At 45.6% G+C, this 21054-nt stretch overlaps 1 protein-coding gene across 1 annotated transcript in view; it reads left to right on the top strand.

The window, feature by feature from the left end:
- The first annotated feature begins 287 nt into the window (after positions 1 to 287).
- The window catches only part of EIF4B (eukaryotic translation initiation factor 4B), a 59429-nt gene continuing 38662 nt past the window's right edge, over positions 288 to 21054 (top strand). Inside the window, exon 1 of the mRNA XM_068267238.1 lies at positions 288 to 360. Within this exon, the coding sequence (XP_068123339.1) occupies positions 348 to 360 (13 nt within the window). The 5' untranslated portion in view covers positions 288 to 347. The remainder of the gene's footprint in view (positions 361 to 21054) is intronic.

The following is a 21054-nucleotide window of genomic DNA, read 5'->3' as shown; positions in this document are numbered from 1 at the left end:
TAAGGATATTTAGACGCTTCAGAAGAACAACTGTATAATAATGCATATACAATTAGCCCCAGTGTTCTTTCCCTTTTTATGGAATACTATTGCCCTTCCTGTCTCCTCTTTCACAAACAAAGCAGTGTCTGGCTGCAACTGAAGGTTATGAAACAGCCAAGTCCACGTTTGCGTCTCCCATTCATAAGAACTGGCAGTTCCCAGAACAAAGATGGCAGCGTAAGCTAACGCGATTGTGGCGTCATGACGTCACCCGCCAGCTCGCTTTCCTTTGCTGGAAAGACCTGTCGCTGAGCACACGTGATCGTCTCATCCGGGTCTTCGCGTTCTTTCACACTCGGCCCAACATGGCTGCTTCAGGTGAGTGTGGTAGAGGGAAGGGGGGTCGCGGCCGGTATTGGCTCTGCAGCGCTCCGTCGGGGTTTTATCTCCTCCCTGCAGGCTGCTTATCCTGCGAGTGTCCGGCCTGCGTGTTGTCAGTGCGGGGCGGGTGGAGAGACACGCTGCATAATCCTCGGGCTAGCTCAGGCCGCACCCTGTCTGTGTGAGCCTCGCTGGAAGGCCGGAGGGGTGGCGGGCATGGAGGGGTGGCGGGGCGGCTCCAGATGTGACCGCACGCAGCATGGCGCCTGTGGGGAGGGATGCCAGCTGGCCCTTATCAGCAGGGACGCCCCTTCTCCATGGCTCTGCATGTGATCCTCTGGTACACGTCTGCTGAAGGAAGTGCACAGCAGCCATGTGGGCTACTGACGATGCATGTGGATGTATTATCATGAGATGACAAACTGCAGCACCCTATTTTTTTTAAAGAAAGCTTTCAAGTAGAAAATAAATCATGGGATACAGTTTAAAGAGAACATGTAATTTAAAATAAACATAAACAGATACCTTGGGAGGGGAAAGTCTCTGGATCCTAATGAGGCTTCGTCCTCAGCCAGCCTGATTGAGCGCCGAGACCCCCTAACAGTCCACGATGACTACAGTGGGCTGCCTGCATAGACGCACTAGTGGCTTTATGCTCTGGCAGAAATAGCTGAGTTTGATCGGGTCCGCTTTATTGCGCAGGCATTGATACACCTGTGCAGTAGAGCAGACCCGATTGGGCTCATCTATTTCCACCGGAGCGCAAATCGAGCTGTGCGCAGCAGCAACAAGCAGACTTTCAGGCAGGGAACACACTTGCAGGGCCGTTTTCCCCTGCGTTTCCCAGGTTTCCGTCGGGTTTTGCGGTCGCGTCTAACGCGTGCGTTTTTCCGCGTGCGTTTCTGCGTTTGCATGGCATGTAGTGTCATGCAATGTGCGGAAAAAAGCAGAAAACTGTGCGGCTACAAAACGCGGAAAAAAACGCGAACGCAAACGCGCACAAACGCATGCGGCGCAGCGTTTCCCGAGCTAGGCTATTATTTTCAATAGCCTCTAAAATCGTGCGCGTTTTGCCGTTCGCGGCAAAACGCGCAAAAACGCATGTAGTGTGTTCCCTGCCTCAGGGATCCCACTGCTGGAATGCCTCGGCTGAGGATAAAGATGGCTATTTAGGATCCAGGGGCTCCTCCCACCTGGGCAAGACTCCCCAAGAGCCTTCTTCAACTTGTAAGTGTGATGTGAAATGTGTGCAGCCCGACGATTGCAATTTGTAGACAATTGAAATGCGCTAATGGAAAAGTGCATTGCGATTTACATGACAGTGTACTAGCGATCGGCAAAACTCAGCCGATAGGCTTTTTGTAAGTGGCTAGTGGAAAAGGTTCCTTACACTGCTAATGCTTGTAGTCTGCCAGGAGGGATATACATTTTCTGTATCTTGTTCTAAAGGTACCCTCTGGGGCACGTTTTTTCTTTTTTGCTACAGGGTCACTTAAAGTAATGGGTCTGTAATTCACCTACATCGTTTAATCACAAACCTGGGGTGTCTGTACAGCCAGTGTCAGGAGCTAAACTGTATTTTAACACATCCCGGTGGATCAGTCAAAAGTCTTATCAGTCTGCCAACAGCCTGTACTCACGTACTACTGTCGACAGAGCGACTGTGCCGCTGGAGGGTCTGACGGACCTGTCGTTTGTTACAATAGTACGTGTCTACGCACTTTTAGTCACGGATGGCTTACTAAGTAGCGGTAAGAACTTAGTTTGCTTATTTAAATTAATATAAAAATGCTGCCTCTATATGATCTTTTAAGTGTTGCCTTGTTTATATAGTTGGGGAAACAAAACCTTGTAGTCAGTTCAGTCTATGCAGGGGTATTCAGTTGTCAACAGCTGGCGAAAGACCTCTGGCCAATCCAGAGCCCAGGAGCCTGGGAACTGGGAGAAATCAAGTTGATTTTCAGGGGACATGGAGTTTTAATTAACCCTCTCTTATTTTTCTACATGGGGATGGTCAGAGGTTGTAAAGAGTGGTCAGGCCTAGTAGTAGAATCTCCCCCCTCCAAGAAACAGAAGAAAGTCAGGAGGGAGTAGAGGTGGTGAGGATATGTCAGACCTGGCAGATATTATACGTTTGGTCAAGGATTATTTTTTCTTATGCTGGGTTTGCAGCGTTTTCTACACAGGTGTGCAAAATAAGGGTTTAATGACAGATTTATCTGAGCATTAGAGTGGACACACATTTTAACGGTCAGGTACTTTGCTGTTGGGCTGACTGGCAAATAAGGGATTGTCTAGAGACCAATAAATACATGAACAGGATTTAGAATAGCTGTATCTGCCCAATATGGTACTGTAAAGCCCAATCTACACGATGCCTTTCGTTGTGCAATTCGATTACGATTCTATTTACGATCTGATTAAATCCGACATGTCCCATCGTGATTCGATTCAATTTGATTTGCCATTGCAAAACAATTGCGAATCGAATCCCGATCGGACATATCGGATTTAATCAGATCGTAAATAGAATCGTAATCGAATCGCACAAAGAATCGTATCGTGTAGATGAGGCATTGAAAGTACATTATATTTCACTCGTACACAGTATCCAGTTTTACCAAGCTCACAGATTTGTATGAACCTACCATTACCATAGTCGGCGATGGCAAATCTCTAGTACATCGTCTCCCTATGGGAGCATTCACACTATAGCAATCCCAAAAGTGCTGCATGTAGTGCTTTAGGAGCGATCGTGTAGAATTTTGTGTTTTGTTTTTTCTCAGCAATTTTTGGTGTGAAACAATGCTTAGGCCAGAAACCCACTAAGAGCGATTTTCTGAGCGATTTGCGATTTGAAAGCTCTTGCTATGTAATGCTATGGGTGCGATCCCACCTGAGCAATGTGATTTTTTTTTTTTTTTTTTTTAATCAGTGCTGTGGAGTCGGTACAAAAATCTTCTGACTCCTCAGTTTATGAAATCACTGACTCCGGGTACCCAAAATGGCTCCGACTCGTTATGCTGGGAATACACGATGCGTTTTTGCGTTCGTTTTTGTCGTCGTTTTCGCTTTCGATCGATTCTACTCTCGATTCACTGCTCGATTCTCCTCTCGATTCCTTATCTTTTCTTATCAATTACATTCACTTGAATGAGAATCGAAACGAAAGTAGAATCGACCAGATCCAACAGGTTGGAATTTATCTATCGAACCCATCTATCTAAAGTAAAAACTTAACGTGTATTCCCAGCATTAGTCTAATACTTACCAGGGCTGTGGATTTTGTTCAAAAATCATCAGACTCAGACTCCTGAGTTTATGAAATCTCTGACTCCGGGTACCCGAAATTACTCAGACTCCACAGCCCTGATAAAAATCCCCCATAGCATTGCATTAGCAAGAGCTTTTTCAAATCACTAGCGCTTAGAAATCACTCCTAGTGCGTTTCTGGCCTTAAGGTTTATACGCACATCTGATTTTTCCAAACGACCGGTCATTTGGATATCACATCGGGCGTGTGTATAAACAGTCGTTCGGCTGATAAGGCTGATTTTGACTTGAAAACCAGTTTTATCAGCCAAACGACCGCTTGTACACTTGCCCGATTTGGCGTCCGAACGACCGGTTGTTTGGAAAAATCAGACGTGTGTACCTTTATAGGGGCTCAGTATTAAATCTGTGAGCTCTCTGGACTATCCAGAGGCTTCTCTTTGAGAAGTATCTATTTTTTATATTTTTCTGCTTACATGTTTACATTAATACAGCTCTCTTATGTAGTGAACATTCTGGGTTTTTCTTACCCTCGTCGTCTGGATGTTTGAAATGATCACAGGTAGCTTCAGAGTGCATTTTATTCAATAAATCACCTGCATTGTTGATACGTTTTGCTGATCTATTAAAATCAGGTCAGTTTTGCTAGTGTAGCCAGCATAAGTGATTATGCTTGTCCTTTGAAGATTTCAGAAGTTTAGGTTTATGTAATTCTGAGGAGATGTCAGCATTTACTTCACGTTTGTAACCTTTTACTTTGTGCATGTGAATTTCAAATGTAATTGGCAGCAATGGCGAGCATGAGTACCGCAGCGAAGTTGAGCGAATCTGCAACTGGTGCAGAGTAAATAACCTAGTTCTCAACGCCGCAAAGACTGTTGAACTAGTCGTAGACTTCAGGAGGAACCCTCCCCCCCTCCTACCTATCCTCATTGGGGGTACCGAAGTCTCTAGGGTGACATCGGTGCGGTTCCTCGGCACGACTCTCACTAACAACCTGAAGTGGGGGCAGAACACCTCCATAATACAGAAGAAATCACAGCAGAGGTTGTTCTTCCTGCGCCAGCTGAAGAGATTCGGCATGCCCAGGGAACTGCTGACCAGCTTCTATACTGCCACTATAGAATCCATCCTCTGCTCCTCAGTCATTGTCTGGTATGCGGTCGCAACGGCCAGCGACAAACACAGACTGCAGAGAGTCATAGCTGATGCAGAGAGAATCATCGGGTCCCCTCTTCCACCTCTTGACCTCCTCCACTCCGCTAGGATGAGGAAGAGGGCCACTGTGATCTCCCGTGACCCCTCCCACCCAGGCAGTCGCTACTTCAAGCTGTTCCCACTGGGCCGCCGCTACAGGTTCATACCATGCAAAACCACCAGACGGATGAACACCTTCTTCCCCCAAGCGGTTCGACTGCTCACACCCTCTGGGTGTTGCTGTTTTATTTTCTCCTTACAGGTTTACTTTAATGCTAGGAAGTGCTTATTTTCTTATTTTCAGTTAAAGTACCCCTAAAGTGAGATAATATTTTGTGGATTAAAGTGAACCTGAAGCGGGGAAACTCTAGATAGTGGCTTATGTAGAAGGAAGGCTCTGGATCCCATAGAGAAGGCATGTGCAAAATCTGGCCCGCTGGCCAAATGTGACCTGCTGAGCCTTTGCTTTTGACCCTTTAATTGCATGCCGTCTGCAGCCTGTTACTGCAGCACTGCATGCATCAATGTTGGCCAACCTGTGTATCTTTTCTGCCTCCTCCTCTGTTTTCCTGTAGTCTGGGCTGTTCACAGTACTGTTATTGATCATGTTATTCTAACTTGCTGCATGCAGGCTTTGTATTAGGGCACCTTTCCACTACACGCGTTGCTATGCAAAAAATGCTCCGCATCGCAATGCAAAGAAACTGCAACCAATTCACGTCAATGGAGTAGTTTCCATTGATGCAAATTGACCTACGCAATCCGGCGCTAAGCGACACGGGGAATTTGATAGCATGCTGCAGTTTTCTGCAGCATGTATCCTATTCCCAATAGCTGCTGATGGGAAGCCGCATTCGGTTGTACAGACGACAACCCGGAAGTACCTGGGAGGTGATGTGGTGATTGTCTCGCATCCACAACGCATGTGGAAACTGGCCCCAAGTCTTTGTCCTGTCTACATTTCAATTTACACTCCTTATAACATGTGCGTTAACCAATTGACCATTGTGAATGCAGTCTTACACATCCTCTCACACTTTTATCCAGTTAACTGGTACACACATAACGTAAAATAGGAAAAAAAGAGGATTGCATCAGGATTTCAAGGATTGATGGTGGTAATTCATATTAGTTGTGGTGTGTGAAACAGTCATCCAGTAGTGTGAGTAACAAAAACTGGGAGATGGAAGTGTCATTTTGCTGGAAGTCAGTAGATTGGTCCAGGTGTTGGGCATGATGTTGGATGTTGGTAGAATGCATACAACGCTTAGCAAAATCAAGTTCTCCCTCTACAAGAAATGGAATTCCTTTGGGAAGAAGCAGGGCTGTGGAGTCGGAGTCGGGGCAATTTTGGGCACCCGGAGTCGTGGTTTCAGAAATTCAGGAGTCAGAGTCGCATGATTTTTGTACAAAATCCACAGCCCTGTTAAGTATTAGACTAAGGAGTCGGAGCAATTTTGGGTACCCGGAGTTGGAGTCGTGGTTTCAGAAACGGAGGAGTCGGAGTTGGAGTCAGAAGATTTTTGTACCGACTCCACAGCCCTGGGAAGAAGCAGAACTTTTGTGACAAATCTGATTCAGAAACTGATTACCTGACAGCTGATTAATCAGGTGTCCAGCATTAATCAGTAGTCTTTTGAATCTGGTTGGCCTGTCTCCCTGCACAAACTGTTCCCCTACCAAATTTTTAAACTATCTCCTTCTGTAAACTCTATTGCTGGTGCCCAAAGTACACAGTGAGAGCTACTAGCTACTTTAGCTGTAATTCCCATGATGGCACTTATTGGAATCGCGCCACCGCACACTGCCCAAATTGCCTATTAGGGGCTTTTTCCACTCTAATCGCAAAACATAAAGGCGTCCGATTTGTGAATTAATCACAACGGAATCAATCAAGAATGAGTTAGCGTTTCTAACAATCAAAACACATGAGTGGAAATAGTGTTCCATGATTTCTATTTTAAAATGCCTACTCTTGCAAATCGCATGTGTTTTGCGATACTGATCGGATTGCTGCCAGGGGAAAATGGCTAATTTGCTCCAATTATCCTTGCGCTGCTTTTGATAACACTGCTTTAGGCCCCGTTTACACTGCGCGCGTTTCCAGCCGCGTTTTGGAAACACGTGCGGGAGGCCGACACGCACAACATCAGACAGTGCATAGAGTGCACTGTCTGATGTTCACACTGCATGCGTTCCGGACCTGTGCAGTCCAGGAACGCATGCTGCACGCATTTTTTGCAAAAACGCACGGCTGTCCCATTCACTTTTCAGTGATGGGATCAGCCACGCAACGCACACAAACGCGGATGGCATGCGTTGCGTTCCGCACGCATAGCCATCCGCGTTTGTGATGTGAACGGGGCCTAACACGGTGTATACTGGCTCCTTGCTTTTGCCGCCTGTCAGACTCTCTGGGTACTGTCTGTAGAATTTCCATCTTGCACTTTCTATATCTGTCCATAAGGATGGTATGTCAAGTGCGCACAGATAGAATTGCCTGTCTTGTTGGGCAGTAAAGCACAACTAAAGTAACCATAGCAGCCCAACATATTAGTGTTACATTATTATTAATAAAGCGCCAGTGTATTCCCTGGCTCTGTACAAAGTGAGCAAAACAAACATGGGGTACATAATAATAGACAATACACCAAATATAGACACTGGTACACAATGCAGAATTGGTAATTACAGTTACAAATGTAACATGGTGGATAAAATATGTAGCAGATTGCAAAATTAATAAATTCCAAGGCACAAAAGTAATTGTATTTGTAGTCTTAACTTTTTAAAATAACATTTTTAAATAGTGGCCATATTATTGGGGGGCATGTTCAATATAGTGACGCAGCACTATTTTGATTTGCAACATTTTGTCCTTCCAGCTTTTTGTCATTAGTTTCTAAAGTACTTTTTTTTTTTTTTTTTTTTTTTTTTTACTTCACAGTGGTTTCAAATGTACTTGCCTCACTGATTTTATGCTGTATAGCATAACAAAAATCCTTAAATCATGTTGGTTAAAGGGATACTGAGCAAGTTCCAAAATACAGAATTGGTACTGGAAGAAGCTATTGGGCTACGGGGGCTGAAAGAAGCCCCAGTTACATATAAATCCTTTTGCTTTCAATGTTTCAGGTTCACTTTAAAGGGATACTGAGCAGGTTCCAAAAAACAGAATTGGTACTTACCTGGGTAAGGCCGCGAGGTCCTGGTTCCTCTCCCGGTCCTGTTGGCGGCTCCGTTAATTGGTGATTTCTGCCTGAAGTCACCAGCCATAGTCAAGTCATACCGGCCAACGTGAAAGTCCTGCACATGCGTGGTTTTCTAACTCTGAACTGCCCAGGACTCTCACACTGGCCTGATGGCGCTTAACGTGCACGGCAGGGACTCGTACTGGCGAGAGTTGCTAATTAACGGAGCCGCCAGTGGGACCAGGAGTGGAGCCAGGACGACGCCAGGGGACCTTGCGGCCTGCAGTGGGCTGGCCCATATTGATAGGATAGCATCTTGCAGTTGATGGAGATTTGTGGGATGCACATCCAGGGCACGAAGCTCACGTTCAAAAGATGCTCTATTGGGTTCAGATGTGGTGACTGTGGGGGCCGTTTTAGTACAGTGAACTCATTGTCATGTTCAAGAAACCAATTTGAAATGATTCGAGCTTTGTGACATGGTGCATTATCCTGCTGGAAGTAGCCATCAGAGGATGGGTACATGGTGGTCATGAAGGGATGGACATGGTCAGAAACAATGCTCAGGTTGCCCGTGGCATTTAAACGATGCCCAATTGGCACTAAGGGGCCTAAAGTGTGCCAAGAATCCCCCACCATTACACCACCACCAGCCTGCACAGTGACAACAAGGCATGATGGATCCATGTTCTCATTCTGTTTATGCCAAATTCTGACTCTATCGAGACTCATCAGACCAGGCAACATTTTTCCAGTCTTCAACTGTCCAATTTTGGTGAGCTTGTGCAAATTGTAGCCTCTTTTCCTATTTGTAGTGGAGATGAGTAGTACCCGGTGGGGTCTTCTGCTGTTGTAGCCCATCCGCCTCAAGGTTGTGCGTGTTGTGGCTTCACAAATACTTTGCTGCATACCCCGGTTGTAATGAGTGGCTATTTCAGTCAACGTTGCTCTTCTATCAGCTTGAATACGTTGGCCCATTCTCCTCTGACCTCTAACATCAACAAGGAATTTTCTCCCACAGGACTGCCGTATACTGGATGTTTTTCCCTTTTCACACCATTCTTTGTAAACCCTAGAAATGGTTGTGCATGAAAATCCCAGTAACTAAGCAGATTGTGAAAGACCAGCCCTTCTGGCACCAACAACCATGCCACGCTCAAAATTGCTTAAAGGGAAGGTCCAAGCAAAATAAAAAAATGAGTTTCACTTACCTGGGGCTTCTACCAGCCCCATGCAGCCATCCTGTGCCCTCGTAGTCACTCACTGCTGCTCCAGTCCCCCGCTGGCAGCTTTCCGACCTCGGAGGTCGGTGGGCCGCATTGCGTACGTTTTTACGCATTCCCGCTAGTGCAAGAACTTTAACACATACATTTTTACGCGTTACTGGTTCAATGCGTACATTTTTACGCATTGAACCAGTAATGCGTAAAAATGTATGTGTTAATGTTCCTGCACTAGCGGGAATGCGTAAAAACGTACGCAATGCGGCCCGCCGACCTCTGAGGTCGGAAAGCTGCCAGCAGGGGACTGGAGCAGCAGTGAGTGACTACGAGGGCACAGGATGGCTGCATGGGGCTGGTAGAAGCCCCAGGTAAGTGAAACTCATTTTTTTATTTTGCTTGGACCTTCCCTTTAAATCGCCTTTCTTTTCCATTCAGTTTGGAGTTCAGGAGATTGTCTTGACCAGGACCACACCCCTAAATGCATTGAAGCAACTGCCATGTGATAGGTTGATTAGATAACTGCATTAATGAGAAATTGAACAGGTGTTTCTGCTAATCCTTTAGGTGAATGTAAATGTACCTGGGGCTTCTTTCAGCCCCCGTAGTCCAATAGCTTCTTCCATGTCTGTCCGGTCCCCTCTGTTCTGCTACTGTGGAGTCTGCAATCCAGCTGGGTTGTTGGACACTGCCCTTGTGCGGTCCCGGTCATGTGCACCCCCTGATCGCAAGCACAGTTTGTCGATCGTTGGTGATCATGGGGTGTGCACAGCTAGGGTCGCGCATGCGCAGTTGTCCATGACTGTCAGGGATTTTACTGGGGCTGACAGCAGCGCAGCATTTCAAGGTGAGCGCCATTGCAGTCAAAATTGCCGGCATTGTAAATTGCCATTGCTGGCATTTACAAGAGAACGCTGTGGCAGAACAGGAAAGCTGACAGGATGGAAAAGACAGCGAGGGGAGCATGGAGTAAGCAAGTTATACTGTGGCTTAAACCGGTCAATAACTAACAGTTCAGGAGTACATTAACCACCCTGGCGTTCTATTAAGATCGCCAGGGCGGCTGCGGGAGGGGTTTTTTTTAAATAAAAAAAAAAAACTATTTCATGCAGCCAACTTTCAGTTGGCTGCATGAAAGCCCACTAGAGGGCGCTCCGGAGGCATTCTTCTGATCTCCTCCGGCAGCCAGAAGTAACACGGAAGGCCGCAACGAGCGGCCTTCCGTGTTTTGCTTACTTCGTCGCCATGGCGACGAGCGGAGTGACGTCATGGACGTCAGCTGACGTCAGCCGCCTCCGATCCAGCCCTTAGCGCTGGCCGGAACTATTTGTTCCAGCTGCGCAGGGCTCAGGCGGCTAGGGGGACCCTCTTTCGCCGCTGCTCGCGGCGGATCGCCGCAGAGCGGCGGCGATCAGGCAGCACACGCGGCTGGCAAAGTGCCGGCTGCGTGTGCTGCTTTTTATTTCAACAAAATCGGCCCAGCAGGGCCTGAGCGGCAGCCATCGGCGGTGATGGACGAGCTGAGCTCGTCCATACCGCTAAGATGGTTAAAGGACAACTGACTTGAGGGATATGGAGGCTGCCATTAGGGCTGCACGGTTTTTCGGTTTAAAACCGAAACCGCGGTTCGTGGCAAGACGATCTACTGATCGTCAGTACCATCGTTTTTTCCGGTCTGCTGTTTAATACTTTGCTTCTGGCCCCGCTGTGCGTGGATTGGCCAGAAGCAGTGAATATGTATGAGAGTTAATGAGCGGGGGGGCGGATCCACTCCAGCGAGCGGCTGGGCACATGCAGCATTACCAATCACTGGCTAGCATGGAATGACGGCAGCGGTAGGTGGAGCTGTATGCTCTGTACAGCTCCGCCTACCACTGCCGTCATTCCATCGCTAGCCAGTGATAGGTAATGCTGTATGATGTGCCTGGCCGCTCGCTCTAGTGGATCCGCCCCCCGCTCATTAACGCTCATACATATTCACTGCTTCTAGCCCCGCTGTGCGCGGATTGGCCAGAAGCAGTGAATATGTATGAGTGTTAATGAGCGGGGGGCGGATCCACTTGAGCGAGCGGCCAGGCACATCATACAGCATTACCTATCACTGGCTAGCGATGGAATGACGGCAGTGGTAGGCGGAGCTGTACAGAGCATACAGCTCCGCCTACCGCTGCCGTCATTTAATCGCTAGCCAGTGATTGGTAATGCTGCTTGTGCCCGGCCGCTTGCTGGAGTGGATCCGCCCCCCCTTCCCCGCTCATTAACTCTCATACATATTCACTGCTTCTGGCCAATCCGCGCACAGCGGGGCCAGAAGCAAAGTATTACGGACAGGACCGGGCAGTGCGGACCAACCACACACCCCCCCCCCCCCCCCCCCCCCCGCATTTGAAAAAAAAATCGGGGAAGAATCGAAATTGCAATTTCGGAGAGAAAAATCGCAGTTTCGATTTTTCCCTAAAATCGTGCAGCCCTAGCTGCCATATTTATTTACTTTTTAACAATTCATTCAAATAGCCTGGCTGTCCTGCTGATCCTCTTCCTCTAAGGGCTGGTTCTCAGTGCTCAGTTGCATTACGGAATAATTCTGCATGTCAACTTACTTTCTTTACAGTTCTATGGGCCTGTTCACAGTACTGCCTTGTAACAGATCATATTATTTTAACTCGCTACATGCAGGCTTTGTATTAAAGTCCAGTCTCCATTGCTGTTCACATTCATAATGCATTATAACGTATGTTATGCAACTGACCACTGTGAAACTAGCCTTTATACTTTTAGCCATAGACCCAGGGCTGTGGAGTCGAGGAGTCAGAGTCTGGGCAATTTTGGGCACCCGGAGTTGGAGTCGGAGTCGTGGTTTCATAAACTGAGGAGTCGGAACATTTTTGTACCGACTCCACAGCCCTGCATAGACCTGAGCAAGCATGCAAATCAGATGATTGACTGTGTGGGATTCAGACACTACTGATGCATGAAAGATCAGCAGGATGCCAGGCAATTGGTATTGTTTAAAAGGAAATAAATATGGCAGCCTCCATATACTGCACAGGTTAGTTGAACTTGAAATTACAGTTATATGGAGGCTGACCTTTTAATTATAAATACCAGTTGCTTGGCCTTTCCTGTAGATTATCTGCCTCTCAATGCATTAGGCTATAGACTCTAAACTAGCATGCATACAAGATGTTTCTGACAAGATTAGCTGCATGATTGTTTCAGGTGTGGAATTCTGACACCACTGCAGTCAGAGATCGGCAGTACTGCCAGGCTACTGGTATTGTTTAACCTTCCTGGCAGTAATCCCCAAGTCGTGCTTGGGATGGAAAAAAGCAGCTAGGAGTTGTAATCCTGAGCCTGACTCGGGGTAGCCACTGGGATGTCTGTGCAGAGCCTTATGCGCAGCAATCGTTTTAATTCGTCTCCGCCAGGATCCAGACACCTGCAACCATTCTCCTTCCTGTCTTCGGAGGCTCTGCATCCCTCTAGTAAGATTGCCGTCATGAGGGCAGATGCCAATCTCACTACAGGGTTACAGCAACACCCGGAGGATAGAGGGAGAATTGCAACGCTGGATCCCAGGAAAGTGAGTGCTGAGGCAGCTGCAGATCTCTCTGCGGTAATTTTCCCCACTAATTTTAGGTTCTAAAAGAATGCTTAAAAAAAATGCACCGCCATTGAGGCTAAAACAAATAGATATGGCAACCTCCATATACCTCTCACTTCAAGTTCCCTTTAACCCATCATCCACACACTGAGGATGCCATCACCTCATGTACTAGTTTCCACTTGCAGGTATGGGTCTTGCAGTGCTCACACCAGCACTTGAAGGGATGCGAGCACACATCCAGATCGCTCAGGGATTCGGGCGAGTGCTGCAGAAACCTACAGCATGCCCCAGTTTCTCCATGGCATGCATTCTGGATGGGAAATTATTGGCCACATAGGCAGTGTTTCCCAATGCAACTCACTTGCAGGGAAATGCGTCAGCCCTAGTAGACGCATTTGGTAATCCCGTCAGTGAAGGTGAGATCGGGGGATGTGCAGAGGAGTGGATACTGAAGCAGCATGGGGAGATAATGAACTGGTGAGGTATCTGTATACATAATCATTTAAAGAGACACTGAAGCGGAAAAAAATATGATATAGTGAATTGGTTGTGTACTATGAATAATTACTAGAAGATTAGCAGCAAAAAAAATATTCTCATACTTTTATTTTCAGGTATATAGTGTTTTTTTCTAACATTGCATCATTCTCTAATATGTGCAGATTACACAACACTCAGCATTCAAAATGATTCTTACAGAGCAGTCTGTGAACTAATGACCTCTCCTCTGGCAGAGAAAAAGTAAATAGTCCACTAACACTTGAGATAATAAAAGTCAGAAGACAGCCCTCTCCACGACTTTGAAAGTCGTAGAATTTAATGGCTTTTTTGCATAGAGATAACAACTGGAGTTTCTTAACTCTTCCTGTACTGGAAACAATTAGACTGATGTATCTGATCTTAATGTTTTATTTTTTAGCTGTACTACACATACAAATCATAATATCATTTTTTTTTTCGCTTCAGTATCTCTAATAGTGGTATGATCCACTGTAGTTTCCGCAGTCCCTGAGGTGCGTCCTAAAAGGTGCCACTGAGCTGCCAAGCAAGGCTGAGGAGTCGGTACAAAAATCATCCAACGCCTCTGTTTATGAAACTCCAGGTACACAAAATTACCTGGACTCTTTAGGTTAATTTTTACAAAGGCTATAGATTTGGTTCAAAAATCATCCAACTCTGACTCCTGAGTTTATTGAAACCATTGACTCCAACACCAGGTACCCAAAATTACTCCGACTCCACTGGCTTTGCTGCCAAAGATATGTGAAGCACATATTGAGAATCATTTTGTATGTCATCCCTTTAATCAGGGCTGTGGAGTTGGCGTCGGGGCAATTTTGGGCACCTGGAGTCTGAGTCGTGGTTTTAGAAACTGAGGAGTCGGAGTCGCATGATTTTTGTACAAAATCCACAGCCCTGTTAAGTATTAGACTAAGGAGTCGGAGTCGAGGAGACGGAGTCTGAGCAATTTTGGGTACCCGGAGTTGGAGTCGTGGTTTCAGAAACTGGGAAGTCGGAGTCGGAAGATTTTTGTACCGACTCCACAGCCCTGCCTTTAATTCAGTGCTACACATTACCAGGATTAATGCCACGTGTTGTTTCACACTGTAAGGGCTCATTTCCACTATAGCGAATCCGCATGCGTTGTCCGCATGCGGATTCGCACAGCCAATACAAGTGCATGGGCCTGTTTCCACTTGTGCGTTGTACGGAGCGTTTTTGTGTGCGGGGAAAATCTGCATGGCAGAGCCGTCAGAATTCGCTCCCCGCACACCGCAAAGCGAATCGCATACAATGTATCTAATAGGGAAATCGCATGCGATTTTGGCATGCGTTTTTCCCCGCGATTTCGCATGCGATTTCGCATAGGAGGTGATGTTAATTTACACAGGCAGTGACATGGTTAAAATCGCCCACCTACTACCCTATGCGAAATCGCATGCGAAATCGCGTGAAAAAACGCATGCAAAATCGCACCCGCATGCGATTTCGTCCGGTGATTTCCCGGCGATTCCGCACCGCACAAGTGGAAATGCAGCCTAAACCTTGATTTTGAGCATGTAAACGGTTGCGGTTTGCAGTCACAGCTGGTCTTGTGAAAGAATCAGCTGGCTGCAAAGTAAAATGGAAAGCTAATTTTTAACAAGGTTGAATCACAAAAACATTTGTGCAGCACCAATACAAGCTTACAGGAAATCTTTAGCTAGAGTGGGATTACACTATGAGCAAACCTGTCACAACTTATGGAAAGTAAATGTTATATCTGGGTTGCTTTGTAAACAAATGTGAGCACAAAATATATCATATTTCCGAAGTTTCTGCCTCAGCCTCATGTCACATTGAACTGCCCTCGGCCAATCAGTGAGGAGCAGGAATGTTGGAGGGGACATTCTCATCTGCAATGTACCAAATACAGTCAGACTGACTGAGATAAGATTTATTACTCCCGCTTTTAACCCCCTTGGCGGTATGAAAAATACCGCCAGGGGGCAGCAAAACAGTTTTTAAATTTTTTATTTTTTTTTAAATAATGTAGCGAGCCCAGGGCTCGCTACATAATAGCCGCTGCTCAGCGGCATCCCCCCGCCCGCTTCGATCGCCTTCGGCGATCTCCGATGAGGAAATCCCGTTCAAAGAACGGGATTTCCTGGAGGGCTTCCCCCGTCGCCATGGCGACGGGGCGGGATGACGTCACCGACGTCGGGACGTCATTGGGAGACCCGATCCACCCCTTGGCGCTGCCTGGCACTGATTGGCCAGGCAGCGCAGGGGTCTGAGAGGGGGGGGGGGCGCGCCGCACCGGATAGCGGCGATCGGGCGCGCGGCGGCGGCGATCGGGGTGCTGGCGCAGCTAGCAACGTGCTAGCTGCGTCCAGCAAAAAAAAAATTATTAAAATCGGCCCAGCAGGGCCTGAGCGGCAACCTCCGGCGGCTTACCCCGTGTCACACACGGGGTTACCGCTTAGGAGGTTAAAGAGAGTTGTGTTGAAATATATGGGAATGAGTTTGTTGTGTATGATAGCAATTGGTCACTAGCCGACCGAATTCCATTCAGATGGGGAACAATCAGCTTGGCATATCTGGATATTTTCACCCAGTATATAAATTGGATACCACCAAAATGGGGAGTAATGAAGTTTTCTTACTAGTAGAACACAGTAACAAATTCTTGGATTCACTTTAACAATGACTGACGTGCCTAAAGGCCCGTACCCACTATGCAAATTTTTATTTTTTTTGAGTGACGAGCGATCGTTTCTGCGTTCTTGCGATGTGGGTATAGGGGCAGAATTACGCAAATGACATTTAGCGTCGCATGGCGATAACGACCGGCACAGCAGATCAGATCTTTAAGATCTCAGACTACCGTGATCGCTTGAAATCTCATCCGCGCCCATCATGTGCCGTCACGCATACCCACCGCCAGGGAAATGGACGGCGAGTGCTTGAGGGACGTAACTTGGATCCATGTTCCCGGGTCGCAAAATGAGTATGTAGCTAAAGCCTGTTCCTGGTGGATGAGGCCATTCATTTGCACACAAACTGATAAAAATCCAGCGCCTCCACTTGAATATTTAAAAGTGAAAGACCAAGATAAGCCAATGTTTCAAGACCCACATGGCTTCTTTATCAATGCATCATGCTCAAGGCCACAAGCCAACATAATTGCAGCAAAATTCTCAAACATGATGGTCTAGAGAGGGGTATACTCACCTCTACACATGCACAGTCATTTGCTTTGGCTTCTTAGACAGTGCTGTAGGCGCTCAGCTACATCACATTGTCGTGAGCCAGTGCATAGAGGGGAATACATTCATCTAGACTGCCGTATTTGAGAAATTTTTTTGCAATTCTTTTGGATTGCTGCCTTAAAGTACAGTATGTTGTCTTGATAAAGAAGCCCTGCATGGCCTCGAAACGTCGTCTTTGAAACAAAGTGGAAATATTGAAGAGGAGGTGTTGGCTCTTCCTATTAGTTTAATACAAAGTCGGGACACAGACTTAAAGAGACTCCGTAACAAAAATTGCATCCTGTTTTTTATCATCCTACAAGTTCCAAAAGCTATTCTGTGTTCTGGCTTACTGCAGCACTTTGTACTATCACAGTCTCTGTAATAAATCAATGTATCTTTCCCTTGTCAGACTTGTCAGCCTGTGTCTGGAAGGCTGCCAAGTTCTTCAGTGTTGTGGTTCTGCTATGCACTCCCCCCTCAGGGGGGAAAGAAACACACAAATGATCTCTTGAGATTCAAAAGGAATGCTGTATACAGCCTGCTTGTGTATGGATGTATTTTCTATGTGTGGACATACTGTACATCAACCTACTTCCTGTTTTGGTGGCCATTTTGTTTGTTTATAAACAAACTTTTTAAAACTGTTTTTAACCACTTTTAATGCGGCGGGGAGCAGCGAAATTGTGACAGAGGGTAATAGGAGATGTCCCTTAACGCACTGGTATGTTTACTTTTGTGCGATTTTAACAATACAGATTCTCTTTAAGCAGAGTCCTGACAGACTGCTCTTGTCAAGACTAATCGCTAAGAAAAAAGTTACGGCTGGAGTCTCAATTTAAGACACACCTATATTGTGCTTTGGACATATGCCAGTATGTGCACAAGACGTGTGGCCTGAACATGTGCGCCCTGAAAGCTAAACTGACACTTTCACAAAGTCATGCACTGACTGTTTGCAAGGAGGCACAGCTAGAGACTGCATGATTCTTTCCCTCTGAAAACTAGTGCATAAAAGGGTCCTTATGACTTCATAAAGTTATATATCCAGCGTGTGCATGTAAAATCTTGCATAATGTTTCACAAGCATACGTTTTATTGTCTGCCCTGGCAGCTTCATGCAATGCTCAGTGCAAATACTCTCCTAGTCTGTGGAGAGTGATCTGCAATCTCCAGTGGGCCCCAGGTCTAAAGCTCTGTCATAAATACCAGCACAGTTTGCAGGCATAATGATATTTTAAGTAAATATACGGTAGATACACCAGGACGTTTGTAGTCTATGCAAGGTGCTCCATGCCAAAGTATTATTCCATCAATAATTCAAATGTATTATTGATCAACCCTTGTATTCTTAGCTTGATTTTCTGTTATATTAATTTTGAATTCATCATTGTTGTTTTAGAAGTTTCTATTCGTTTGGCTGCTAAAGCTTCACTGCGTAGTCGCTGGTCCTGCTTGTACCAGATGTATACCTAGTCAATAAGATGGGGCCATAAGGTGTACATTTAAAAATGGCACGGGCAAATTTGGGTGCAGGGTGAAACCTAAAGATGGCTTACCCTGCTCCAGCCAAACTCCTGCCCGCGCTCAATAGGATTCCCCTTCTGAGTTGAGGAGAGGTAATTACCTCGTTGTTGTTGGTTTTTTTTTTTTTTTTGCTTTTTTTTATAATCCTCTGGAGTATGGTGAGTACCGTTTATTTGTGTGACCATCATAAGCAGGTTATGATGGAATTGTTAATCTGAAAATTTCCCACCATATAAGTACTGGAGTGTGACTTTTATATTCTGTCCTGTACTGTATTCATCTACACCATACAATTTTTTATTTTTTTTGTGCGATTTTATTAAATCTGACATGTCCGATCAAGATTCAATCGGTAATGTGATTGATTTGCCATTGTTTTGCAATGACATTTGACCACACTATAGAATCAAATCCCGATCGGACATGTCGGATTTAATCTAATTGATCGAATCGCACAAATTGTATGGTGTAGATGGGGCTTTACAGTGCATAGGGCCGTTCACATCTGTCCCAGTTTCCATCTGTCTAAAGGTGCCCATTAACTGTACAATTTTCCCTTCATATTCGATCTTTTGATGCTATTTGAACAATTGAAACTAATTTGAAGGCAATTATCGATTGATCACATTAACAGAACGATATAAGAAGTTTTTTTACAGAGCCAAAGAATCGTATCACATTGATTTGCACCCCACACACAGCTCAGTTTTCTATACAATTAAATCATACAAAACGCGCCGAAAGATTGAATCTGAAGGAAAAATTGTACCACTAATTGGCACCCACCTTTATGCGAATTATGATTGGTCTGGTATATTTTTTTGACTGCACATAATCCAGAGAAAACACCTCATTGTGTGTGGCTAAATACAGTGGGTTGCAAAAGTATTCGGCCCCCTTGAAGTTTTCCACATTTTGTCATATTACTGCCACAAACATGAATCAATTTTATTGGAATTCCACATGAAAGACCAACACAAAGTGGTGTACACGTGAGAAGTGGATCGAAAATCATACATCATTCCAAACATTTTTTAAAAATAAATTGCAAAGTGGTGTGTGCATAATTATTCGGCCCCCTTTGATCTGAGTGCAGTCAGTTGCCTATAGACATTGCCTGATGAGTGCTAATGACTAAATAGAGTGCGCCTGTGTGTAATCTAATGTCAGTACAAATACAGCTGCTCTGTGAGGGCCTCAGAGGTTGTCTAAGAGAATATTGGGAGCAACAACACCGTGAAGTCTAAAGAACACACAAGACAGGTCAGGGATCAAGTTATTGAGAAATTTAAAGCAGGTTTAGGCTACAAAAAGATTTCCAAAGCCTTGAACATCCCATGGAGCACTGTTCAAGCGATCCTTCAGAAATGGAAGGAGTATGGCACAACTGTAAACCTACCAAGACAAGGCCATCCACCTAAACTCACAGGCCGAACAAGGAGTGCGCTGATCAGAAATGCAGTCGAGGCCCATGGTGACTCTGGACGAGCTGCAGAGATCTACAGCTCAGGTGGCAGACTCTGTCCATAGGACAACTATTAGTCATGCACTGTACAAAGTTGGCTTTTATGGAAGAGTGGCAAGAAGAAAGGCATTGTTAACAGAAAGCATAAGAAGTCCCGTTTGCAGTTTGCCACAAGCCATGTGAGGGACACAGCAACCATGTGAAAGAAGGTGCTCTGGTCAGATGAGACCAAAATGGAACTTTTTGGCCAAAATGTAAAACGCTATGTGTGGCGGAAAACTGACACTGCACATCACTCTGAACACACCATTCCCTCTGTCAAATATGGTGGTTGCAGCATCATGCTCGGGGGTACATCTCTTCAGCAGGGACAGGGAAGCTGGTCAGAGTTGATGGGAAGATGGATGGAGCCAAATAGAGGGCAAACTTGGAAGAAAACCTCTTGGAGAGTGAAAAAGACTTGAGACTGGGGCGGAGGTTCACCTTCCAGCAGGACAGCGACCCTAAACATAAAGCCAGGGAAACAATGGAATGGTTTAAAACAAAACAGATCTATGTGTTAGAATGGCCCAGTCAAAGTCCAGATCTAAATCCAAACGAGAATCTGTGGCAAGATCTGAAAACTGCTGTTCACAAACGCTGTCCATCTAATCTGACTGAGCTGGAGCTGTTTTGCAAAGAAGAATGGGCAAGGATTTCAGTCTCAGATGTGCAAAGCTGGTAGAGACATACCCTAAAAGACTGGCAGCTGTAATTGCAGCAAAAGGTAGTTCTACAAAGTATTGACTCAGGGGGCCGAATAATTACGCACACCCCACTTTGCAGTAATTTATTTGTACAAAATGTTTGGAATGATGGATGATTTTCGATCCACTTCTCAGATGTACACCACTTTGTATTGGTCTTTCACATGGAATTCCAATAAAATTGATGCATATTTGTGGCAGTAATGTGACAAAATGTGGAAAACTTCAAGGGGGCCGAATACTTTTGCAAACCATTGTATACAGATATGAATACTAATGATTGTAACGCTGAAGAATTGTAGATTGGACAGGAAGTTTTTGATTGGTCCAGGTTCAAGCTGCATAAATATGAATACTAGCCAGAACTTGCAGTAACTTACATTTCATGCCATATAAGCTAAGAAAATGAGCTGAGGAAGCCATGCTTGAGATGGTGCTGTTGGCTTGTCTATGCTAAATGTAGGTTTGCTAGCGCTGGTTACTGGATTGTGTGGAGGCGGGGCATTTATCTTTTGTTGGGACTTTGCTGCAAGTGGAAAGATAAATAGTTGCTTAGCATGCTTTATTTTTGGCTCGAGATTATGCAGTCTGTAGCCTGTGTTGGCAAAAACCTTAACACAAATTTTTTTCCGCGTACTTCTCTGTAGTTTTTCCCTGCTATCAAAAGAAGTAAAGTGTATGGAATATTTTATTTTTTCTGGAGAGCTTGCAGCGGGTCCACTGTAGACTAACGG

The sequence above is a fragment of the Hyperolius riggenbachi genome, chromosome 2 (genome assembly GCF_040937935.1).
Source record: "Hyperolius riggenbachi isolate aHypRig1 chromosome 2, aHypRig1.pri, whole genome shotgun sequence".
In the NCBI taxonomy this organism is placed as follows: domain Eukaryota; kingdom Metazoa; phylum Chordata; class Amphibia; order Anura; family Hyperoliidae; genus Hyperolius; species Hyperolius riggenbachi.
This window is presented reverse-complemented; position numbering and strand designations above follow the sequence as displayed.